The 26,416-nt window shown below is 44.1% G+C and overlaps 1 protein-coding gene across 1 annotated transcript in view; it reads right to left on the bottom strand.

Moving 5' to 3' along the window:
- Positions 1–20,202, bottom strand: part of RIN2 (Ras and Rab interactor 2) — a 49,992-nt gene extending 29,790 nt beyond the window's left edge. Inside the window, exons 1-4 of the mRNA XM_054383877.1 lie at positions 20,143–20,202; positions 11,121–11,215; positions 2,059–2,251; positions 1,145–1,256 (exon numbers count right to left, since the gene is read on the bottom strand). Of these exons, the coding sequence (XP_054239852.1) occupies positions 1,145–1,256; positions 2,059–2,251; positions 11,121–11,215; positions 20,143–20,199 (457 nt within the window). The 5' untranslated portion in view covers positions 20,200–20,202. The remainder of the gene's footprint in view (positions 1–1,144; positions 1,257–2,058; positions 2,252–11,120; positions 11,216–20,142) is intronic.
- Between the last annotated feature and the right edge of the window lie 6,214 nt (positions 20,203–26,416).

A 26,416-nucleotide genomic window follows, 5' to 3' on the forward strand; every position in this document is an offset into this window, starting at 1 on the left:
TCACACTTTCCCTTTGAAGAGATGAGGGCAGCATTGTTTGGAAGCTGACTGGAACTCTAACATTCACTCATTTGTATTATAAAAATGGGAACAAATATAATTGGTATGAAAAAAAAAATAATCTCACATCAGAAACTGTTTCAAGGAGTTAAAATCCATCTAGTGATTACATTAAAAAAAAAAAAAAATTCAAACTCACCACACCCAAATTTGTAGACAGAGAAAAACACTCAGCTCTGGTGAAACCTCACCTGGAGTGCTGTGCTCAGCTATGGGACACCCAACAGAAGAGAGACGTAGACCTGCTGGAGTGGGTCCAGAGCAGGCAACCAAGATGATCACAGAGCTGAGGCAACTCTCTTATGAAGACAGGCTGAAAGAATTGAGGCTGTTCAGCCTGGAGAAGAGAAGGCTCCAGGGAGACCTTACAGCTACATTTCAGTATCTGAAGGAGCCCTACAGGAAGGCTGAGGAAGGACTGTTTAGAAGGGCTTGGAGCGATGGGATGAAGGGCAGTGGTTTGAAACCGGAGCAGGGGAGAGTTAGGTTGGACATCAGGAGGAATTTTGTGACAGTGAGAGTGGTGAAATACTGGAACAGGCTGCCTGGGGATGTGGTGCAGGCCCCATTCCTGGAGACATTTAAGATCAGACTTGATGTGTCCCTGGGCAGCCTGATGCAGTTAGAGGTGTCCTTGCTGCCTGCAGGAGGCATTTGGACCGGATGAGCTTTGAGGGTCCCTTCCAACCTGATGTAATCTGAGAATCTGTGGATCTCATGACAGAGCTGCATCCAAGAGCAGCCCTTGAGTACAAGGAAATTCAAGGAGGCATCACTGACAGCAGAGTGGACCATAGCCTGCATTTTACAGAAGAGGATAACTACCCAGACGAATGAATCCAGCAAGGTTCATGAAAGAAGCATTCCAGTTGTGGCCAGCACAGACTGAGGCATTTCTGTATCTCCTCCCTTCTCCAGGATACACCTGAGCCACTCACAGAGCCCTTCCCAGAGAGCACTGTGGGCAGTCTGTGACATTCTTGACATGACTCCAGGTACCTTCTGCTGTGGGTTTCACCAATGCACAGAGCTCCTGGCTGACATGGGTGACAAACAGCTGGCAAGGGTGTAAGTCCCAACTTACTGTATGTGCTTTCTTTGATTGCAAATTCTTTTAGGCAGGGCCCACAGTCACTGGGGAGACGCAGAGAGATGACTTTCTTCTGCAGCCTTGCAGATTTCCTAACCAGAAATATCTGTTGTGGAGAAGGCAAAAGGATGTGGGTTTAGCTTCATCACAGGTGCCTTAACAGACATGACAGACAAATGGAACCAGAACAGCTTCATGATTTCTGAGCTGTGTAAAACTTCTCAGAGTTTTATTTGGTTGTTATGGTTCAGATCCAACAGCTTGGAGAAAAATGGCAGCAGAACATTTAGAAGTGTCTCACCCTTCTGTAACACAGACACATAACACCAAGCCATTATGCCTTTAACTCTCCAGTTTAACACACAGCAAAACTCAAGCCTTGAGTCAAGCTGCAACACATGGAAGTGTGATGGTGGAATGGCTCTTGTGCAGCACTAGAAACGTGCCATATGGTCATCCAAGCAGACAGGGCCCGGTTTCTATCATAGCAACTTCAGTGCAAGCACCAGAGAAGGATAAAACACTGACAATTCCCATTTTTCTATTGCTTTCTTGTTATGGGGGAAGATATATCTGTCACAAACAACTCTGGATAGCAAGGCTCAGCAGTGGAGCTATAACTGCATCATTCTCAGCTCCAGAGGACCCCAAACTAGTCCTGCAGTGTAAGAGCCCAGGTCACTCTCCAACTGGTCTGGCTGACAAGCACTCAGAAAGCCTTGATCTTAGATTATCCAAAGCAGGAAAGCCATGAGATTGGGATGTTAGTTGTTTTTCTGTTTTCTTGGGGTTTTGTTGTTGTGGGTTTGTTTGGTTTGGAGGTTTTGGTTGGGTTTTTTTTTTGTGTGTGTGGGTTTTTTTTTTTTTCTTACCATTTGCATCAGACAAACTGAAATGTAATTTCTTACCCCAGGAGGCTGGGCCTGCAGAACTTCCATGGCTTCAGCATCATTCAGACCAAGCTGTAGCCACACAGGGTGAGTATGGAGGAGCTTGTCCAATACGCTTAGCTTGTTGGAGAGGCTGTCATATCCAGAGTCCCGGGGGCAGCTTTTGACATCACTTTTCTCAGGAGAGACATTCTCCATGTCCTTTACTAGACTGTGAAAATTAAATCAAAAGCAAACAAAACCAAAACCAAACATAAAAATTCAGACATGTTAAAATCTTTATAAACAATCACTCAGTTCAGCAAAGCTAACGGCACCCTAGATTGGTGTTTCTCTTACTGAGAATTCATATAATTAGTATACTCAAAAATTGTCTTACACATAGGATTTCATTCATTTATCCTCAGTTTAATGAGTAGCTTTTAGGTTATCCATGGCATTCTTCTGTTAGCTTGAAATTCAGCAGTCAGTTCAGCTACAGGTGTGCATGGATACATGATCAGCTGACAACTCTTTCCTTTGTTATATTCACATCTGGCAAAATTTCTCTTCAAAACTACTTGTGCAATTCAGATATTTTTAGTCCCAGGTAGACTGCAAAAGCTGTAACGCAGAGAAATCTTCCCCTGTCCTGCCTGCCAGGAAAAAAATCTATTCAGTAATCTGCCAGTAGAGCAACTCACTACCTGTTGGTGATCACTGCACCAAATACAAGCCTTTGCTCTGTTTGCTTGTAGGGATTATTTTCACAACAGAAATGCACAAACCAGCATCACTTCATCATATTGCCAGACCACTCTCTCTGCTCCATCAGCTCTGCCATCTGCGCAGCTGCATATCCAGCTAACAAGTGGTCAGAGAGCTCAATTGGAAAGAAAAAAAAAACAAAAACAAAGAGAAGGAAAAGGGAAAAAAAGAGAAGGGGGGGGGGCTGAAGGAAAGGAAGGCAGAAAAGAAAAACAAAAAAAAGGAAAGGAAGGCAGAAAAGAAAAACAAAAAAAAGGAAAGGAAGGCAGAAAAGAAAAACAAAAAAGGAAAGGAAGGCAGAAAAGGGAAAAAAAAGGAAAGGAAGGCAGAAAAGGGAAAAAAAAGGAAAGGAAGGCAGAAAAGGGAAAAAAAAGGAAAGGAAGGCAGAAAAGGGAAAAAAAAGGAAAGGAAGGCAGAAAAGGGAAAAAAAAGGAAAGGAAGGCAGAAAAAGGAAAAAAAAGGAAAGGAAGGCAGAAAAGGGAAAAAAAAGGAAAGGAAGGCAGAAAAGGGAAAAAAAGGAAAGGAAGGCAGAAAAGGGAAAAAAAGGAAAGGAAGGCAGAAAAGGAAAAAAAAGGAAAGGAAGGCAGAAAAGGAAAAAAAAGGAAAGGAAGGCAGAAAAGATAAAAGGAGGCTACTTGTTATGCATTAAGAATCCAAATAAAAATCCAAATAAATGGAATACTTGGAGAATTCCTTTTGTTATGCAAAGCTTCACCATCATTCCTGTAACACAGGACACCCAGTACAATTGCCTGTGTCACTGGTTGAGAGCCCTCATTTTTAAGCTAAAAGTCCATCCTGTGATCCTTCCAGTCCTACGGAACAGTTACTCTGGTGATAGCTTCCTGATGGCAATATTTAAGTATAGATTAAAATCACCCTGCAAGCTCAAGATCTGACTCCTCAAAACATCAGGCACAGATATTGCCTTCACCCTACTACTTTTTTTTAATGGCAGAAGAGCTCCTGGGCAGCAGAGGGCAATGCTGCTGCATTTCCCCCCTGCAAGCTGTGTTGCAGCCCTTCTGAACTTCGTGGTTTGGACAGGTAGTAAGCATCACTAACAGCATTGACCACCTTCAATGCCAGCTACTCTACCCAGAACAAGTGGGCAGAGACTTTACAAGCACAGAGACACTGAATACTTGAAACAAACAGAAATCTGATCCCCAAACTCAAAACAAAACCCTCCCACCAAACAGTAAAAAACCTCAAGTAACAAAACTGCTTTTTTACTATCTTTGGTCAGCATTTTGCAGCATCCCTGTACAGAAAGAAAAATAAATGGGGATGAGAACTTCCACTGCACGAGCAGGTAAGATCAGACACTTTTCATTACCTGGATTCACTATCACTACCAGATCACCTGTGTGCCTCTCTCTTCCTTTTTATCCCATAATAAATAAGCCAACAGAAAGAGGACACCTTTAGCTTTGCAAGGCATCTAGAATGAAGATGATCCTATGACCTTCCCTCCTCAAATGTCAGAAGCTGATAGTGTACTGTGAACTTGCCTTCAAGGGGCAGAAAATGCACAGAAGCACATTATGGGAAGAAGGGAAGTAGTGCTTACAGCAGTTATGACAGGGCTCTGATATCACAAATAGGAATCCTGTGTTCCTCTTTCAGCCTCAGTCCCAGCAGAACCTGGTGTTGCAATGTATGAATCTCCACAAAAGTCAAATCATGAATCACAGAAGCATTTTCTTGAGCTGTAAATACTGCTCAGAAACTTTCCACACACCTTCAGAGCCAGACAGCAATGTTACAAACCAAAAGATAGCTGTGGGAAAATGCAAGTTGTACACCAACACTGGCTGAAGGATTAACTTATTTTCATGCCTTGGTCAAGAAGTGGAAACTAAACATGATGCAGAGGGAATGTATGTGGAAGAGAAAACCCCATTTGCCTACAGAAGAAAGATACCTCACATACAACAGATGTGCATGACTGGGATCAGCTGTAAGGCCTGGCACTGCTTGCTACCACAAAACAACCTAAAGTTAGTAGGAGTCTGCATTGGAATCATCTCCCAAGGGGAGCAGTGGATTCCCCTACACTGGTCAGTTTTCAGACTCAGCTTCACAGCTCCTTTCAACTCCACTATCATGTAGTGTCCATCATTGGACCAGATGATCTCTGGGGTCCCTTCCAGCCTGGCATTCTGTGTCTGTAGGCTCACAGTGCTCCTCATCCACATGGCTGGCTTATGTTGGCAAACACAACCATCTACTGTACATCAGGAGATGGATTTGAATAGGGAGCTGATAGGTTTTTGGAACCTCTATGTGCCTGCATATGCACAATCCCTACCACATGCTGAGAATCCAGGAGGAATGCAATGTGTGAGCCCACACCCTACTGACCTGGATACACACACAGCTCCTTGCTGCAGCTGTTTCTGCCTTCCTCAAGAAATAAGCATAATATTATGAGTATCTGACCATGCTGAGACCTTCTGACACTTCTAGATATGACCAGTTCAAATGTTGCCAAAGCCCTTCACAGCCAGATCACAAGTAGGACTCAGGATCTGCATCCTAGAACCAGGATAGCAGAACTAGGATGTAATCTGCAGGAAGGTAAAGTAGAAACGAACAACACTTAAAAAAAACCCCAAGTATTTCCTATCCAAGTAACAAAAAGAGACAAAGATCAAACCTGATGAACTCAAGCAAGAACATAGCTTGGAAAACCCTGGGCAAACACATACAGCCTGGGCTGCATCAAAAGAAGCATAGCCAGCAGATCCAGAGAGGTGATTCTGCAACTCTGCTTTGATGAGACCTCTCCTGGAGTACTGTGTCCTGCTATGGGAGACCCAAAACAAGAGAGGTTCTGGAGGGCTTTGCTGGTGTTTGGTTGGTTGTTTTTTTTTTTTTACAATGACTCCCAATGAAAGACAATCTGAACAGGGCACAGGATCAGAGAATGTTAGGGGTTGGAAGGAACCTCAGGAGATCATCAAGTCCAACTCCCCTGCCTGAGCAGGACCACAGAATCCAGCACAGGTCACACAGGAATGCATCCAGGTGGGTCTTGAAAGTCTCCAGTGAAAGAGACTTCACAACCTCTCTGGGCAGCCTGTTCCAGTGCTCTGTGACCCTCACAGTAAAGAAGTTCCTCCCTATGTTGATGTGGAACCTCCTGTGCTATAGTTTCTATCCATTTCCCCTTGTCCTATTGCAGGGTGCAACTGAGCAGAGCCTGTCCCCTCCCTCTTCAGCCCCAGCCCTCAAATATTTATAAACATTTATTAAGTCCCCTCTCAGTCTTCTCCAGACAAAAAAGCCTCAGGTCTCTCAGCCTCTCCTCATAGGTCACATGCTCCAGCCCCTTCATCATCCTCATAGCCCTCCATTGGACTCTCTCAAGTAGATCCCTGAATCACGTTAAGATCAAAACACAAATCAACCTCCACAGTTGATGGTCTACCTTAATGCAGAGATACTACACTGGTTCCTCTCCAGGGGCAGAGGAGTTTCAATGCAACTCACAACAAATTAAAAGACAAGACATGAATCGTGCAAGTTTCCTTAGGTTTGAGAAAAGCCATAAATGTGTGGGAAGTAAAGAGAGGTAACTGCCAAGATAAACAATGCTGTGCTGCATCCTGATTAGACAACTCACAGTGAACAGACAAGCAGCAGGTTGAAGCCTGTAACCTCTCACATACACCTCAGAAGCAAATGCTCCTGCCCTCCCACTTGCTAAAGTAACTTGACTTTGGTCTCTTAAATCCTACCTACACTTCAGCCTTGCAAAAACCTAAACTTCTAATGTTTCTCTTGCTTTTCTTGTGAGACCTGGGACAATGAGCCAATCTATTCTCTGAAACCACAGCCAACCTCCCCAGCCTCCTGCATTGGCAAACCCTGGCCTGAGGAATGGACTTTTCTCTCTTTGGGATTATGGATACAGTGAAGGTGCACATTTGGGGAGGATGACTAAGGCTGGTCCATGGGTTTGCTGTTTTGAATTAAACTAAATTGCCTGCTATAGGATTTGCACACATGTGCACACCTCCCTCTCTAGAAGAGCTTACCCACCCTTCTGAGGGCATGAGAGAAATTGTAGGATAGACTAAGATGACCATTATCATTTGAGGTACTCAGTCTGCTCCTACAGTATGGAGAAGGCTGGTTATCAGTGCAAGTGAAAGAGCCTACCATGCCAGATGCACCTAGCCAGTGCCAGGGACCAGCACAGTGAGAGCCCAAATCTGATAATATAATGAAGATAAAGACTCTAAACTGCACTTGCATGTGTCCACATTTCCACACTCCATTTTTTTACCTGGATGGTCTCTGTTTTTAGGGTTCTTGCATGCCAAAAGGTCTGCTGTTTGCCCACAGCAGTTGGATGCTCAGCATCTCCCCAGCAATGCAACCTTACAAGCCTTGTTGTCAACACTTCGTCATGGTGCAAAGGTTTGCCTACCTGTCAACAATAAGAAGCAATTCACCATGCAAGACTCAAAAGACTACTCCACTTCATAACTGGCATGGAAAAACATAGGAAACACAGGCAGCAGGACTGTCCAGTGCCAAACATGAGGAAGGGAGCAAAGTTCTGCCCTTGTTTCTGTCACAGTAACAGAGCATCAGGAAGGAAATAAGGTGCCACCACCAGCAAAGCATCCCTGACTCACTTCACAGATGCCAAATGCTGCAGGAAGTCTGACGCTTTACAGCCTTCCCAAGAGCGACAGCAGCAAGGTTCTTCCCTTCCCAGACAACTGACACACAGAGGAGCCAGAGCCTTCAAGGGAGACTAAGTGCCTCCTGAAAGATTATCTGGATGCCACCAGCTACACCACATGTGCTCCCCCATCCTACATGGGCCTAGGCTGCCACTGCACACAGAAGCTCTCTAGTTAGTCTTTCAAAGGTCACCAGTACAGCACAGGTCAGAAATTTACCCCATTTATGTCCTTCACCAACAACTCCTCTCATCTGCATTACTGAGATATGTGTCTGCACTGGGGAAAAGATCCAGGCACCAAACAAAGTGGAATACTGAAACAGGTGGTGTGAGCATCCCACTTAGCTTGGTTTTCACATTCTTACAAGCTGAAGCTGTAGGCCTACTTGAATCACTCTCAATATTACTTGGCCATACATGTAAAAAGGGAAGAAAAGTCAAATACATAACTGGGGTGGGGAGGCAGGGTGTGTGAGTACAAAACTGAAAGTCACCACACAACCACAAAAAGAGAAAACCACCACAAAACCAAACCCAAGCAAAACCAAAACACCAAGCCCCACACACCACAGCACTAAAGCTGCAGACATGGTTTCACATACTTCTTTTTCTGAGCATTGCCCAAAGCTCTTGCAACTACTGCCTTCCTAAAACTCTTCCATGGGATGTGGATATATGCTAAGGTGGAAAAATGAGCATGGAAAAATACACATTTAGACTGGATCTTGGGAAGAAGTTCTTCAGTATGAGGGTGGTGAGACTCTGGAATAGGTTATCCAGGGAGGTTGCAGATGCCTTCTCCCTAGGGCTGTTCAAGGCCAGGTTGGATGACACTTTGAGCAGCTGAGTCTAGTTAAGAGGCGTCCCTGCCCATGGCAGGGAGGTTGAAGTAGATATCTTTAAGGTCCCTTCCAACCTAAGCCACTGGAACAGATTGCCCAGGGATGTGGTTGGGGCCTCAGCCCTGGAGATATTCAAGGTGAAGCTCAAGAGGGCTCTGAGCAACCTGATCTGGTAGAGGATGTCCTTGCTGACTGCAGAGGGGGTTGGACTGGATGACCCTTGGAGGTCACTTCCAACCAAAACAGTAAAGCAAACATACCAGTGCACATCTAATTAGATAATTTATGCCAACTTTGATATAACTGCTTCCTTACATAAAAGCACCCAGCTCAGAATTATGCAGTCATGCAAAAATGGACCTTATTTATTCATTGATGGGTTTGGGTTGGAAGGAACCTTGAAGATCATCTAGTCCAACCCCCTTGACATTGTCAGGGACACCTTCCACTAGACTGGGTTGCTCAAGGCCTCAGATTTCATGTTTTACATTTAGCACCTTAAAAGTATCAGAAAAGAATGAATTTTGGCTTTTATTGGGTGGCTGTTATTTCAAAACAAAATTGAATTCAGTTAAGTAGTCATGGAAATTGCAGTATTTTGGGGGTTTATGTTAGCTTTACTTACATATTTTCATGAAAATATTTCACAGTCAAAATTAATAAATTCAGTTTTATTAAACACAAAGGTAAAAAAATCCCCAGGTTGGTGAAATGAGGAGATTTGACTGTTTCCAGCTAAATGTTACCACTTAGAACCAGTAAATCTTAGCCTTTCATGCATATGATGTACTCAAAGACACAAGAAGCCTATTTTAATTGAAAATTAGCTAATGATCATTGAACTTAATTAGCTGAATCCACTGAAATTAAGAAAGTGTCCTTTCTGCCCCTGCAAAAGAACTGAGTTTTTCAAAAGCTTTCCAACTGGAATAATGGGCAGCCAGGGTCATAGCCAAAGACTTTAATTAGTTCAGTTGTCTTATGTTCTTTAGCACTTGGGCAACAAAGGTGCTGTTCCATGTTTTATCTCAATAAAGGTGGGTTGCAGTAAGTTATAGCAGATTTCAGAAGTATTCATAGAAAGAAAAAAAATAAAGAAATGCTAAAAACATGGAGGTAATTCTAAATAGCAAACCACTACCCACTTCATTAACTCACTGCCTTGAAGAACAAAGCCCAACACAGCTCCAGAGCTGGCCCAGACTGTGCAGGAAGTGTGCATCAAGAAAAGTGTGGCCAGCAGATCTAGGGAGGTTTTTCTCCTTCTCTAGTCTGCCTTAGTGAGACCACACCTGGAATGCTGTGTCCAATTTTGGGCTCTGCAGTTCAAGAGAGAGAGACCTGCTGGAGAGTCCATCAGAAAGCCACGAGGATGCTTAGGGGACTTGAGCATCTCCCCTATGAAGAGAGACTGAGAGCCCTGGGGCTGTTGAGTCTTGAGAAGATTGAAAGGGGATTTGCTCAATGTCTATAAATATCTGAGGGGTGGGTGTCAAGTGGAGGGGGCCAGGCTCTTTTCAGTGGTGCACAGTGATAAGACAAGGAACAATGGGTTCAAACTTGAACATAGAAGATTTCAGCTCAACATGAGGAGAAGCTTCTTTCCAGTGATGGTAACAGAGCACTGGAACAGGCTGCCCAGAGAGGTTGTGAAGTCTCCTTCTCTGGAGACTTTCAAAACCCAGCTGGATGCATTCCTGTGCAGACTACCCAGGGTAATCCTGCTTTGGGCAGGGAGGTTAGACTCGATGATCTCTGGAGGTCCCTTCCAACCTCTAACATTCTAGATTCTATGAAAAGAGAATGCCTGCAACAGCTGCTTTCTTCTTGCAACAAATATTTCAACATTAAGTTAAAAAAAAAAAGTGTTCACTTCTTCACACAATGATTACAATATTGAATATCCTCCAGCTACCAGCTGAACAGCCATTACTAATCAAGCACAACAGCTACAGCAGAGACAAAAATGCTGAGATCCCACTATGCCCACTCACAATGTAGACGGTGAACACTAACAAATCCACATCTACATGGCATGATCTATTTTTAAAAGCCAGAATTTTTATCAGCACTGGAACATGCATCTTAAATGATTTTAAGTCTAAGGGCAGGAACAGGCTGCCCAAGGGGGTTGTAGGGTCTCCCTCTCTGGAGATATTCAAAACCCACTTGGATGCATTCCTGTGTGATCTGCTGTAGGTGATCCTGCTCTGACAGGGGTTGGACTGGATGATCTTTAAAGGTCCCTTTCAGCCCCTAACATTCTGTGAAATCCTCCCATCTATTTAATTTTAATTAAGATACTTGCATATAATGGAACATAAACACATAACCCAACTTAAACATCAGCTCATAACAGTCAACATTTTGCTTCCTAACCTGAGAATACAAAAAACCCAACGTTAATGTATGATGAATCTCCACAGAGCCACTCGAAGCAATGAATATTTTCAGTCTTTCCAGCATGAAAGCAAAGCTCATTGCTGTAGACAACTGGAAACACATTAGAGCAGTTTCCTGCTTCAGACACTCATCAGTACCCAAGGTTTGCACTGAGGAAGTAGAAGTGGAGTTCAGAAAATATTAAGGCAAATCCACAGAACAATTGAAATCTCTGGGCGCTCCTCCTGCACAAAGGCAAATTCCTAGAATCCAAAGCAAGATTATCGACACCCTCCTTGTTGCTGGGCTGAAAAGTGCTAAGACACAAGCCGGCCAGGAGAGCACAGCGAAAACATTCCTGTCACCTCAGAGGAACTACAAAACAAAGAAACAGTTTTAATCACCTTGGCAAATGGGCAGCTTCATCTTCCACTGTCAGATCTGTCTGTACCATCTCCTGCTTCAGTTCTCCGATTTCTGAGGCAATTGTGTCAATGAGCTAGAAAGGGACAAAAATAGGATGACGTCAAGTGAGTGGAAGAGGCGTGGAGAGAAGCAGCCTGGGCAAGTTTAGTCACCAGAGATTACAAACTCTTTTTTTTTTTTTTTTTTTCAGATTGAATCCTATTTGGACTTCCCCTTGCAAAGGAAAAAGTTAAGGGTTGGGGCCACTTCTAATCATTGTTGGAGAAAGAGTAATTCCTGGTTTGTGCCAATACAAAACCTTCCAGGTTGGCTCGCTGGTTTTTATTTAAACCTATTAAATCTGCAGCCTCAATATATAGAACAGCTTAAAAGAATTAAAAGGTCTGATTTTCTGCAGCATTCATTTTCCTAAATAATAATAATAAAGAAAAAAGAACCAACATTATACTTAGAAGAGTTCCATCTGAAATAGTCATTTCAGAAGAGACATTATGCCAGCATTATGATATTTTGGAGGAAAACTAACAAAGCAAGAAGGAAATGGGTGGCTGCTGTTCACATGAGATCTTGGACTGCACTTGAACAGAACAACTTCAATTAAAAGAGAACTACTTTGTGATACCTTGGCTCAGGTGGAACACAATCATCATTTTGGACACAAGGGCACAAACTGATCTTAGAAGTGGGGGAGATTAGCACTAGAGCTGCATCCTGAGAAGTACAGCATTTGCTAGCCAGATGTCTGGGAAACATCTTATTGAGCAGAAAGTTTGCAAGACTTGCTGTCTTGAACATTCTTTGCAGCAACTGCATGGAGTTTGCTTGACACACCACACCATGACAGTATAAAAACCCTGGCAGTGTTCCCTCGCTGTGGTGAAACCCAGTGCAGTGATGCCATCTCCTTTACCCCCACTCCTACACCTCAGAGCAAACAAACAAGAACCCTGGCAGATGAAATCAAAAGAGCTTTCTAGTCCAAGTCAGAACAGTCTTCAGAGCTACCACAAGACTGCCCTGAGTCCCACAAAGCTCAGCATAGCTGCATCTTAAAGAATTGCAGGCAACATTTTCCTATACTGTTTTATTGGCAGTTATCCTCTACCTCAGAAATTCACCCTCTGCTTTGCTGTGCAGCATGAGCCTGATCAATTCAAGAGAACTTTCATTCTCCACTTGCAATAGGCCAACTCCAGTAAGTATACCTTACATGAGAACTAATCACCATCACTACATCCATACCACGGGGCTTTTTTCTGTCAAGGTTAGAGCTCCCAGCTATGCTGTACCACTGGCATTACAGCTTACAAAGATCTTCCACCTGCTGACTCTCAAACACCCCCATGAGTCACTGCAGTGAGATGTGAGCAATGCCTTCCTGACCATGAGAAAGAGCTGCAGGAGGAACTCACATCATCCCAGCAGAGCAGCCTCACATCTCACGACAGTGATCGGCACCCCCATGAAACAGCACCTCCAAAAAAGAGCCACCAAGCACCCTGCTAGGCACAGGTAAATTCCTTCTTCCTTTTGCATAGGGTATGAATCCAGCTCCCAGGTGAAAAAAAACAGATGGCACTGCTGTTGGATGAATCTGGCTAGAAAGTCACCATCTTGCATGCCCAGTGGTGCTCTGGGCAGCACCTTGGAGGGAAGCTTCGACCTGCATGCAGTACCAGGTTCCACCAACACATGGCTGATTGTATCTTGCAGATAGATCACACTGGGTGGTTTTTTTTCCCTCTTTTAAAGCCTCTATCACCATCATTCTTAATACATTTATTCTTGTAAACCTCTGACATGATACAGCTGCAATTCTCACTGACCTGGTGGAGCAGAAGTTTCATGCTGTGGTGTGCTGGCCCCCAACAGGGCAGTTCCTCTGCTTCCCTAGGGTTGTCTTGGCTGTTTATCTAGCTGGTTCAGCTTGCTGGAAGGTTAAAAGACTGCTTCATTTTGCATTTTGCTTGTTTTCTGCTGGCTCAACAACCTGAACCTAATCTCTGAGGGGTCAGACAAGCTCCAGAGCAGACACCAGAAAACATACCAGGCTGGGAGTACATCTGCCCATTTCATACTAGCTCCCATCTGCCTCAATGTGAAACCATGCCCTGTTGCCCAGCCACCTCAGCAAACAGCCCAGAGTTTGGGGCTGTTTGTGCTGACCTTGGAATAGACAACCTATGCCCTGGTTTAGGCACCCCAAAATAGCCAATAACTGGATTCATAGACTGATGGAATGGTTTGAGTTGGAAGGGTCCTACTTCCAACTCCCCTACCACGGGCAGAGACACCTTCCACTAGCCCAGGTTGCTCAAGGCCTCATCCAGCCTGGCCTTGAATACCTTCAGGGAGGAGGCATCCCTGGCTGTCCTGGGCAACCTGTTCCAGTGTCTCACCACCCTCACTGTGAAAAATTTCTTTCTAATCTGCAGTCTAAATCTGCCCTCCTCAGCCTTCAATCCATTCCTTCTCATCCTATCACTACAAGCCCTTTAGGAACAAAATTCTCTTTTGTTGTTGTTGGCTTGGTTTGCTTTGTTGTTGGTTTTTGGGTTTTTAATTGTTTCTTTGTGGATTTTGTTTTTGTTATTTTTTTTTTGTTGTGCCTTTATTTTGTTTTGTTTCCTTTTTTAAAGAACTTGCTAATATTTTCTGCAAATGGCAACTAATTTTCCTTAAATTCTTTTTCATATTTAAAAAAAAAAAAAAACACTAAAAAAGCAGCAGCTACTCTTCTCCTGATGTAAGAATAAAAAACTCTTGGGGGAGTTGCATCATTTGTATATTCTCCTAATTGCCTGACTCACACAATTATGACAGCACCTGACAAACCATTTTCTATTAAATATCATAAGGTGCGCTCCTGATTTCATGACATCATTTCTGCAGCATTTAGGATCAATGAAACTTCTGCTCATTATACAGCCTAAGTAAATGCTTGCATGATTAGCACTATACCAGATGAGACGTTAATAATATGTTGCTACCAAACGCAGGAAAGATCCTGGGTATGTGCTATTATTAGATCCAACCCTGAAAAAACAAGCAGCAGCAGAAGGCTGTCACCTTCTCAGCGGAAGGGCTCAGGATATCTAAGTTCTCCAAACAGATTTCTCTGCTTGCAAAGAGTGTGATTCCTGTTTTGCTGGGAATAATGGGAAAACTCACTCGTTGGTTTCAAGTCTGTTGAAACCAAGCCCTTAACAGGCAGTTTCCACTGGAAAATACAACTTAAGTGGATGGATGTATTTGTCAGAGGACCCTGGTGGTATAAGACAGACACAAATTTGTCATAGAATTGTTTTGGTTGGAAAAGACCTCTAAGAACATCAAGTCCAACCATTGCCCTAACACCACCATGGCCAATAAACCATGTCCCCCAGTGCCATGGCCACAGGTTTCTTGAATACCTCCAGGGATGGGGATTCCATCACCTCCCTGGGCAGCCTGTTCCAATGCCTGACCACTCCTTCTGTAAAGAAATTTTTCATAATCTCCAACCTAACCCTCCCTTGGCATAATTTCAGGACATTTTCTCTCACCCTACCACCTGATCCTGGAGAGAAGAGTTAGACCCCCACCTCACCACAAACTCGTTTCAAGGAGTTGCCTATGAGCTTGAACACTTAAAAATGATTTGAAGAACTCTATCACAGATTATTTAGGACTATGAAATAGATATTATCGTGCTATGCTACATAAAGAAGTTGTTTACATGAAAAGAAATGCATCTGAAAGTAGGACATGTCAGGAGAATTATCTAACATTAAAAATAAAATCAAAATTAAAAGGAGATCTTATCTAACATGACAAACAGCCTTTTTTTGTCTCTCATGTTTTTCCTTTAGAGTTTATTTCTGATCAAGCATCATTCTCCAAATAAAAAAGAAACCACAGTACCACCACTGTAAACCCAAATAATTACTGTGACTCAGATGGCATGAATTCACAGAGCAGCCCAGCACAGTATTCCCTAACCAAACCTATCCTAAACATTAGACTGCCACAAATATCCATGCACTAACTGTTTGCATTCCTAAAATCCATGAAGGAAATAACAAAATGCAAACATCTTCAACCACAATGTTTCCTTTCATAACGTATCACGCCACGCTTATTGCCCACTGATCCTTCATTCAGCAAGGCTGATCTCAGCTTTGAGGAGCTGGCAGGCCTGATAACATAATTCATAGAATGGTTTGGGTTGGAAGGGACCTCCAAAGGTCACCCAGTCCAACCCCCCTGCAGTCAGCAGGGACATACTCCACTATATCAGGTTGCTCAGAGCCTTGTCGAGCCTGACCTTGAATATCTCCACAGATGTGGCCACAAGCACCTCCCTGGGCAACCTGTTCCAGTGTTCCACCACCTTCATGGTAAAGAACTTGTTCCTAGCAACCAACCTAAATCTAATGCTCTATTTTCAAACCATTGCCCCTCATCCTATCACTCCAGGCCTTTGGAAACAGTCCCTTTCCTGCCTTCTTGTAGGCCCCCATCAGCTACTGAGAGCTGCTATTAATTCTCCCTGGAGCCTTCTCTTCTCCAGGCTGAACAACGCCAGCTTCCTACATACACACCACAAACATAACTCAGGTGAGCTCCCCAGTGCTCTCTCACCACAGCACATATGTTCCATTTTTGTTTTACGTCTTTCAGGATGTCATGTAAAGAGCAAAAACCCAAGCAATCATGTTCACTAGAAGCAACACACTCCCAAGGAGCTACAGTCACCTTTCTGAGGCTGCTCTGCCTACACACACATCACTGCTGTGCACCAGGGAAAGCACATAGAATCACAGAAAGGTAGGGGTTGGAAAGGACCCCTGGAGATCATCCAGCCCAACCCCCCTGCCAAAGATCATCTAGGGCAGGTCACACAGGAATACATCCAGGTGGGTTTTGAAAGTCTCTAGGGAAGGAAACTCCACAGCCTCTCTGGGCAGCCTGTTCCAGGGCTCCATGGCCCTCACTGTCAAGAGGTTTAATCCTCATGTTGAGGCAGAACTTGCTGTGTTCTAGGTTGTACACATTGTTCCTTGTCCTATCTCTGGGCACCACCAGAATGAGCCTGGCTCCTCCATCTCAACACCCACCCCTCAGATATTTATAGACATTGATAAGATCCCCTATCAGCTTTCCTCTTCTCAAGACCAAACAGCCCCAGGGCTCTCAGTCTTTCCTCATAGGAGATACGTTCAAGTCCCTTCATCATCCTCATAGCTCTCTCCAGCAGATCCCTGTCTCTCTTGAACTGGGGAACCCAAAACTGGGTACAGTATTCCAGGGCTTGGTAGAGGGGGATGACAACATGCCCAGGACCAGACACAGATCAGTGCCTCTCTCAGCAGCTCAGCATAACTACAGGTCCTACTCTTCATTCTACTAATGAAGTGTTTCCTAGTCCCAAGGAGAAAACAGGTGGTTTTGACCTAATATCTTTTTCAGGACATTTGGGGGGGGGGGGAAATAAATAAAAATAGAAAATAATAAAAACTTAAAATAATAAAAATTTAAAATAATAAAAATCAAATTAATAAAAAATAAAATAATCACTCATTCCTCACTGCATGGCAACTCAGTTCCTGGGCTTTTTGTGTTGAAATGGAACTAAGCTTGCACAAAGAATTAACAAAAATGTCATCTTTCAGAGAGTGCACCGAAAGAGTCAGCCAAGGTGCCCACTGCAGGATGTTTCCAAGCCCTGAGATTTACAACATCTAAAGAGGAAAAGGTAAGATTCATGCTTCTAATCTGGCATGGGAACACAGGCTAAAGAAAGCAAGGATCAGTATCAGCCCAAGTGTCACAGCACTTGCACACCCCCCCTCCTTCCTGCCAGCATCTCACTTTTCATTCTTTCTGGAGACTTGCATCCTCTTTGGCATCACATCTTTTCCTTCCTGTTTTGATAAGCAGAGCGTAGCAACCCTCAAAGAGAACCCTGTGTGACGAGGTGGCAAAGAGCCAGCGATGAGCCAAACTGGGAATGCTATTTCTGAACTTCTCCAATTGTCTGAACACAACCAAATATTTTTATACATGGTTGCAATTTCTGGTTATTTTGCACAGTGAGCTATGAATTCTGAAGCCCACTAATATTATGCAGTGTCTTACTCATCAGTAAGCCAGAAAAGCTTTACCTGATGTTTCATTTTGGGGATAGAAAAGCTTTATAGTGGTGTAAAACACTGATACCAGTTCAGTAAGGATTGGACCACTTTTCTAAAGAGGAGGATGGTTCAGTAACAAGGATGTTTAGCAGAGACATAGTCAGTTCCTTGCATTACCACAGATTCCTTGTGTAACCCCTGGCAAACTATTCAGTCCAAGAACTACCAAGCCTGACTCCATCTTTGATTCATTTTTACTTCTTCCTGGCTTGGTGCCTTCATCAACGTTGAGGTATAAAGACTCCAGAGACTTTAGCCTATAGAACTACAGTCTTCTGCTTTTTATAATTTGGGGACAAAACTGTTTTTTTTTTTCCTGGTGTACTAACAGTCAAAAAGATGAACATGAAAAAAAACCCAAGAGATGGTTAGAAGCTACAGTGAGACCTTCTTAAGAACCAGAAAGAAAAGTAAAATTGGAATTTCCCACTGGTATTTGTCAATGAATTTCCTCATAAATGTTGCTCTTCATGAGGATTTAAGTGCCTTGAGAAACTGTATTGTCAGCATGCTAAAGGTTTCTTGAGCAACCTTAAAGTAACTAGCACAACATGAAACCCATATGCAGAAGTACACTGCACAATGCTGAGGGAGCAGTCTGAAGCACAGGTCAGCATGGGTATAAAGGTTGTATTTTAATTACTAGGTTTCCTAAATAGATAAAGACAAAGCAAACTAAGATAAACTGAAAACATGGCTAAGTGCACCTGGGTTGGGGCAATCCCAAGCACAAATATAGGCTGGGCAAGGAGTAGCTTGAGAGCAGTCTGGAGGAGAAGGACTTGAGGGTGTCAGCTGATGAAAAACTCCAGGAGAGGCAGCGATGGTTGCTGGCAGCCCAAAAGGCAGCTGTGTGCTGGGCTGGATCAAAAGCAGTGAAAGCAGCAGGACAGGAAGGGGATTCTGCCCTTCTGCTCTTGTCAGGCCCCATTCGCAGTACTGCATCCAGCTCTGGTACCCCCAGCGTAAGAGGCACATGGAACTGCTGAAGCAGGTCCAGAGGAGGCCATGAAGATGATCAGAGGGCTGGAGAACCTCCCTGACAGGGACAGGCTGCCAGAGTTGGGGCTGTTCAGCTGGAAGAAGAGAAGGCTGCAGGGACTACAGGAAGCTGGGAAGGGACTTTTGACAAGGGGTTGTAGTGATAGGATGAGAGGGAATGGATTGAAGCTTGAGGAGGGGAGATTTAGGCTGGAGATTAGGGAGACAATCTTTCCAGTAAGGGTGGTCAGACACTGGAACAGATTGCCCAAGGAGGTCATGGATGCTCCCTCCCTGGAGGTGTTCAAGGCCAGGCTGGACAACACCTCAAGCAATCTCAGCTAGGGGAAGGTGTCCCTGCCAAGGCTGGAGAGTTGGAACAAGATGATTTTCAAGGTCTCTTCCAAGCCAAACCATTCAGTAACTATGATTCTATGAAAAAGATCTGATGTGCCAAATGGGTTTTTTGCTTTCTCTTTCAGTTTTAGCAAATGTACTGTTGTTGTTACAGTTGCAGACAGAAGGGAGGGACAGAAGAAGATCATTTCACCGTACACACAAGGCACAGACCCTGGGTACACTACACAGGCTGGATACACCAATGCCTCAAGTTTCCAACCTAACACTGAACTGTAGGTTCAGAATGGCAGCCTGGCAGTGCAAATTCCCAGGCATGGTGAAAGGTCTGAAAAGGTAGCTTTGAAGTATCTTTTATTTCCACTGTTCTTTCAGGCCATTCCCCTGCCAGGCTGTCCTCATGAAAAATTTAAAACCATCTTTCTTAATTGACAGTGTTTCTTATGGCCTTAGGAGTTTAATGTCTTGCTACTGCTCAGGAACACTGCATTCTTAATCATTTTGAGTAACTACAGCCATGCTATCATGAACAGAAGGTGCACAAAATAGCTATTCCCCTATCTATTTTCCACACAAGAATTACTTACACTGAAGGACTGCAACAAATGACATGGTCACTTCCTTACACATCATGATTCAGGCTCTGGACCAAAACATATTTTCCACTGGAATATAATCTATTAGATGAGCTGTAAGCCACAGGACATCTCAAAACAGCCCCCAGAACATAGAAACACTAAATAGAATTATTTCTGTCTTCTTTCTCTAAGCACATCCCTGCCAGAGCACAACTACCAGCCTGTATCACCCAGGAAGCTGGACTGAGGATCTTAAGGGAAGAAACATCAGAGTCCTTTAGAAGTATTTAAGCTAAGACATCTGCCTTGCTGGATTTCAGAGAGTATGGCAGTGAGCTATGCACTACCTTCTTGTTGATTTCAAACAGTGTGTGCTTAGGCTTTAAAAAAAAAAAAAAAAAAAAAGGCAAACAAACAAAAAGTACAAACAAGGCAAAACCACCAATACACAAATCAGCCTGAAAAATGGAGTGCACAAAGCTGGTACTTTTGAAGTGTTCAGATTACACACAAAGAAGGAACTTTTCTTAAAACAGGCAAGGAAATGAAAACAATTTTCAAAGCAGTAATAGAACTCATAAAGCCATACTGCAACTTGAAGCTACACAAATCCAGTTTATGAAAGCTCTGATAATTTTATGCCTAATGTTTAGGTTCTCAGCATTAGCAGAAAAAAAAAAAAAGCCACAAGCTGTTTTACACCAAGTGTTCTATATTCAGTGTACAGGAAAAGATATACCCAAGGAAGAGCTGGGTAGTAATCTAATCAGGAATATCACCTGTAAGAAAGGAGATGCTCAGTAAAGTGCTTTCCATTTCACAGAAGTCTATCAGATTGGAGTGCACATCCTGCAGCACTCCTTTCACACAAAATCATGTGCTTTATGTTCTGAATACAGCTCACTTACCTTAAAGAAGCTTCCCCTTTTGTCCAGACAATGGGCTTGCATTGTCAAAGATGTCATCTTCCCCAGGAAGACTCCACTGTATGCCTTGAGCTCCTAAAAGCAGAGACATTTTTTGGTAGTTAGTCCAGTCTGTAGGAAATTCCTCTCTAAGCCACAGAAACAGTCACAACAAGCTTTCTGCCAAAAAAACCCTTTCCATCAACAACATGGTGCCATTTATTTCCTACCAAAGTCCTAACAGATCCCTTTAGTCTATCATTTTTCCATAAACTGCTTTGAAAAGACAGCACTGCTCAGAGTTCCATGTTTCTCCCTTCTCTTCACAGCTGATCCTGTAGCTGTGAGTAGATTTTAATGTGCTGATTAAAAAAGAATGCTAAAACATGATTGCTTTGTTTGTTTGCTTGACCTCAGCCTGAAATACAAATAGACCAAAACATTTCATGTTGCTTACAGTCCACTCTCGAGCATTACAGTATTAACGGGGCTGAGCAGGACATGAATTAAAAATCACCCACAAGGGAGAAAATACATTACCATGAATGTAAAACACACCACAACCCCAAGAGCCCCCAGAACAAACCAAACAACCAACTCTAAACAGCCCCCAAAAAATCCTGCCTGGAGCTCCTGAAATGCAGTTATGTCTTCTGAGAGTCATAGAATCAAGGAATTGTTTTAGTTGGAAAAGACCTCTAAGATCATCAAGACCAACCATTGACCTAGCACTACCACAGCCATTACACCATGTCCCAAAGTGCCATGTCAACAGTTTCTTGAACACCTTCAGGGATGGTGACTCCACCACCCCCCTGGGCAGTCTGTTACAATACCTGACCACTTCTTTCTATATCCAACCTAAACCTTCCCTGGCACAATTTCAGGCCACTTCCTCTCATCTTACCACCTGATACTAGAGAGAGACCAATCCCCACCTCCCTCCAACCTCCTTTCAGGGAGTTGTAGAGAGTAATGAGGTCTCCCCTCTTCTCCAGACTAAACAACCTCAGTTCTCTCAGCTGCTCCTCATAAGACTTGTTCTCTATACCCTTCACCAGCTTTGTTGCCCTTTTCTGTGCACACTCCAGCACCTCAATGTCCTTCTTGCAGTGAGGGATCCAAAACTGAATTCAAGGTGAAGCCTCACCAGTACTGAATACAGGGGCACAATCACTTCCCTACTGCTGCTGATACACTATTGCTGACACAGGCCAGGATGCTGCTGGCTTTCTTGAGCACCTGAGCACACTGCTAGAACCTGAGGATGAAGCTGGGAAGCAGCAGCATTACTCTGCTATCAGGTGAACTGAATGAATAGCTTAACAATCAAAAGAATATAACACCACCTAACTAGAACACACACATAATGAGAAATACCATGGGGGTGTTCTGCTCCTGATCAGTAGAGTTCCTCTGAAGTCACAACCAATTCATACCAGTCAGCTGTGACAAACTTTTGAGCTAAACAGAAGCCAAGTTTCATGGCTCAAAAGTTCTTCTAAGACTTACAGTGAGTTTTTAATTCCATTTAGCCAAACTTCTCCTCACTCAAACCTCTACCAACCACTGAGAAGGTTGTTGTAGTTGAGTTGGATGTTTCAGTTACCTGAATGGCAAGTGCTGCTGGATCCATCCATTATAGCCTAAGCTAGAGGCACAGCTTTTGATCTGATATACACAGAAATTAAAATACACATGGTGCACAGAAATTAAACTATACATGGCAAGGAGCAGCAGGGAGAAACAAGTTTCGTGGCCTGGCTGCAGATGGAGCTTGGACAAAACAAAGCAGCTAGGACAGAGAATGCCCATAGTTAAAAAGACCCAAATCTGACACGTATCCACACCACTCAACACAGGCTTCTGCTTCCTTCTGCTGCCTCATGAGATGGCATGGACAAGGAAAAGTGGGACCAAGGAGGAAGCAGGAGCTTAGAAGAAAAAAGGGGTTAAATGAAAAACCTTGGCAAGCTGGAAAAGCCGGACAAGTGGTGGAAAAGGACAAGAGGTAGAAGCAGCAGAAAATAAACATTTTTCTCTTGGTTTTAACACGTGGCAGGAAGCTTTAAATTGTTCACTCTGCTTTCGGAGGTCACACCACAAGAGCACTAGAAAAGGTTACATTTTTCCACTTAGATTCTGGTTAAAAAGTAGCCATGCCAGGAAGCTCAGGAACCAGTTTGTTTTCCAGACAGTTTTCAGACTTTAAAGGTTGAAAGAAATATCCTCAAGTCTGCACTCTTGCGAAAGCCAGACACAAGAGGGTGACCAAAAGGACGGGGGGAAAAAAAAAGTGCTGAGGGAGGGAAATAAGGGGGGTGGTGGAATCAAACTTTCTTTGTAAGTGAACACATTTAAATGAACAGATTCCAGAGGAGGCTGGAATAGGTTCCAGGAGAGTTTGGAACAGGTTGCCCAGAACGGCTGCGGATGCCTCCTCCCTGGAGTTGTTCAAGGTCAAATTGGATGAGACCTCGGGCAACCAAGTCTGGCTGAGAGGTGTCCCTCCCCTTGGCAGCAGGGTGGGAGTAGATGATCTCTGAGGTCCCTTCCAATCTGAGCCATTCTATGATACAATATTACTCTCTGTATGACAATGACTCTGAGCCTCAGCTGAGTTCAAGTCCTTCCCTTTGCATTGCCACTGAATGGATCTGCACTACCCTTGATGGCCACAGTGTCATTTCCAAGCGACTTAGGGCAAGCTAAATGCTGCTTCATTTCTGAGTGAGTTTTAGTATTTCTGATTAAAAACAGCACAGTAGGAAGGGCATAGTTGGTTCTTTCACATGTTTTTTTTCTTTTTTTTTTTCATTGTTTTATTGTTTGTGGTAAGGGTTATTTTGTTGTGTGTTGGTTTTCAGTGCATATGCTTCTTTTGGGCCACTGAACATGCAAATAGGTATTAATACCTGCTGGCAAAATGGATGGCCTGAGGTGGGTGCAACACTCCAAAAACTGAGGGTGGGCCCCTACCTGCCTCCCACCTTAGAGTTCTGAGGTACCTCCACAGTGCACAGAAACAACCACAGAAAAACAATCGTACTGCCAGGAGGGTTCATTTCTCTGCACAGCTCTCCACATCTGATGCCTGTTCAGATCCAAAACCACTGCTCTGAAGTTACCTTTGTTGAGTTCAGACAGTGTGAGGCTGTCAGAAAGGAAAATCTCCCTGCTTTGATTGGGAAACCAGGGGGAGAAAGGCAACAAAGCACAGCCATCTTCTGCACACACCAGAGACGAGCATTTTCTCCTTGCTCTGTGTTTTAAGGACTGAGGCAGGGAGTCTAGAAAGATTTGCTTAGGCATTGCCTGGGTGACTGCTCAGAAACTCATCTGAAAATGTCATGAAGCTGCAGGAGCTAACTCACTGTATAATTCATGTGACCTTTTGTCCAGCCATCTGGAAGGCAGCCCCTTCTATGTTTAAGTGGTCAGTGCTTCATCTATTTAGCAGCCTCCACAGCTTTCAAAGGGCAGCAGGTGCTAGACCACTGCCTCCTGCTGCAGTGTTGAGGTGGCTCCCTTCCAGCAGCACCGATCTCTCTGTGGAAGTTTAGGCTGGGTGCCTCCATGCCTCTGCCACATAAGCTACACCTCCAGGGTTCCAAGTGTCCAACCCAATAAGGTGGACACAGGAAACAGCATATTTCTACCCAGAAATCCTGCACCTTATAAATCCATCACAAAGTCATCCTCTTTCTCTTTCTTCCCTCTCTGCTCCTGTTGGAGATGCTCTCTGTTGGGTAACGGTGGGGGGGTATCTCAAAGCCTCTTAGGCCTGTCTAGGCCTAATGCCAGGAGGGGAAAGGATGGGGGAGCAGTCTCAGACCCGGCCAGCCTGAGACTAGCCTAGCAGTGGGAGGAAAGAAAGAGCCCCAGGGGTTTGGGGTATACCCTCAGGCGGGGAGAAGGGAAGAGTTGGGAGGTCTTTGGGTGTTGCGTAAGGGCCTCTGTACACTTTGGGATATCTTTGCCACTATGCTTGTAGTTTTTGTAGCTTCACCAATTGCTTTTCCATTTAATCTTTCCATCACTCTCCAATCCGTTTGTATGAGTGTCATTCTTTTGTCCCTCTTAGGGCAACAGAGGATCTGCCTGGCCTCAAACCAGGAACCTCTCCTGCAAGCATTGCTCTCTTCCCACAGCTCTCTCAAGCCAGGACAAAGCTTGTGTGCACGTGAAGGAGAGGACAAGGGCAGGACAGAGGCATGACTGGTGTGCTTAGCAAGCTTCCCTGGAATACCACGCTGCTCCTTGGATGCTGCACCCACACAAGCTGTGTGTTTCCCAAAAGCTGGTGCTTTCCATCTTCCTTCCCTTCCCTTCTCCTTCTGCTTCTCATTTACATCGGAATGCCAGAGCACCACTCGGGCGCTTGGATGTAACCGAGACTTCCGACTTCTTGTCAAAACAGCTCCCACTTTCCTCCCTCTCCTGCAATTTTATTTGATAGTTCATGAGTTCTTAACTGTAGGAGTGTGTGGTAATTTTAGGCTACGCCTTTAACATTTTTCACAGATCTTGAACAGAAAATAGTAGAATGTAAATAAATCACTATTGGGTGTAAAAAAGGAAAATAAGGATAAGTTTTAAACAACCCACTGGGGAGATATCTACCATAAGATTTGGGTCCCAAAACAACCTCTCTCTCTTCTAACTTCCTCAGGCTGGGAGATACTAACTCTGTGCTTCTGCTGGCTTCTTCTTGACCTTGACTGCATTGCTTTGACTGGTATTAACCTCTCTGCTTCTCTCTCCTGTCCCTTTTGTACAGGGGGGTAGGGGAGGAGGCAGGGAAGGGAGAAGCTGTTGCAGCTCCCCTGATCTTTGGCCAGGGGGTCCTTGTGCTGTTCATTAATTGTAAATACCTCTAAATATTTGTACATATTCATTGCATTTCATTGTAGATTGTAGTTTTGCTGGTAAATACAACTTTCATTTGCTTCCAACTGAGCTGGTCTGGCCAATTTAATGTTGGAGAGAATTCTTCAACCCACCACAGAGGGCAAATACCACCTTCCTGGACTTCTCAGGATCCTTCCCTTTAGTCCTCTCATTCCAATCTTTTACAAGGCAAAATCATCCCATTCCTAGCAAAGATGAGACAGTCTGTATTCCTACCCTGAGCTGGAAAGCAAAGGCCACAGTGATCTCAGGAAATTAAAAGGTCCCTGCCCACGGTCCTTCTTACCTTACCTCTGCTCAGTTTCCTAAGGAACTGAGGCTATACAACTGCACCAACCTCGTTTCTTAGTTCCTAATTACGATTTTTGATCTCTTGCCCAACCCAACAAGATTTGACTGAGGAAAGGAGTTTACGAAGGCTAACCAAAAGGGTAGAGGGAAGAGACACTTTTAATGCTGTCACTGAAGGGAGAGAGATCTGCAGTCTTCCTTTTGCTGACCCACCAACAGAATTAGCAGAACCTACTTTTTAGTATTTTAAGCTTAAATTATCCCACTGAAGGAACTGTCTGTCTTCTTTCACTCCCAGTCTGTGAAGGCCATGAAACCACTGAGCACAGAAACTCACCAAAAGTACTCTAGGCAAACAAAAAAGGGGTTACTATTCTGCAGCCATGGAAGAATGGAATAAAACACCAGTCCAGACTTTAAATACAAACTAGCAAAAGTTAGCTGATGGCAGAGGACTGATGCCAGCTGATACCTGTCAATGCAGTCCCCAGGCCATCTACTTTGCCAGCAGAGGAGATAAAAATAGTATTATAATCCCTAATGTCTCTTAGCAGAAATTCAGAGATTTATGGATAGGTTTGGGTTTGAAGGGAAGGTCTCTTAAAGATCATCTAGTTCTAACCCCACTACCATGGGCATGGACACCTTCCACTAGCCCAGGTTGCTCAAGGCCTCATCCAGCCTGGCCTTGAACACCTCCAGGGAGGGGACATCCACAACTTTCCTGGGCAACCTGTTCCAGTGTCTCTCCACCCTCACTGTAAAGAATTGCTTTCTAATCTCCAGTCTAAATCTGCCCTCCTCAAGCTTCAATCCATTTTACCTCATCCTATCACAACAAGCCTTTGTTAAAAGTCCCTTCTCAGCTTCCTTGTAGCCCCCTTCAGGTACTGGAAGGCTGCTCTAAGGTCTCCCTGGAGCCTACTCTTCTTCCAGCTGAACAGGACCAACTCTCTCAGCCTGTCCCCATAGGGGAGATTCTCCAGCTTTCTAATCATCTTCATGGCCTCCTCTGGACCTGCTTCAGCAGTTTCATATCCTTCTTATGCTGGGGGCTCCAGAGCCGGATGCAGTA

The sequence above is a fragment of the Indicator indicator genome, chromosome 9 (genome assembly GCF_027791375.1).
Source record: "Indicator indicator isolate 239-I01 chromosome 9, UM_Iind_1.1, whole genome shotgun sequence".
NCBI lineage: Eukaryota > Metazoa > Chordata > Aves > Piciformes > Indicatoridae > Indicator > Indicator indicator.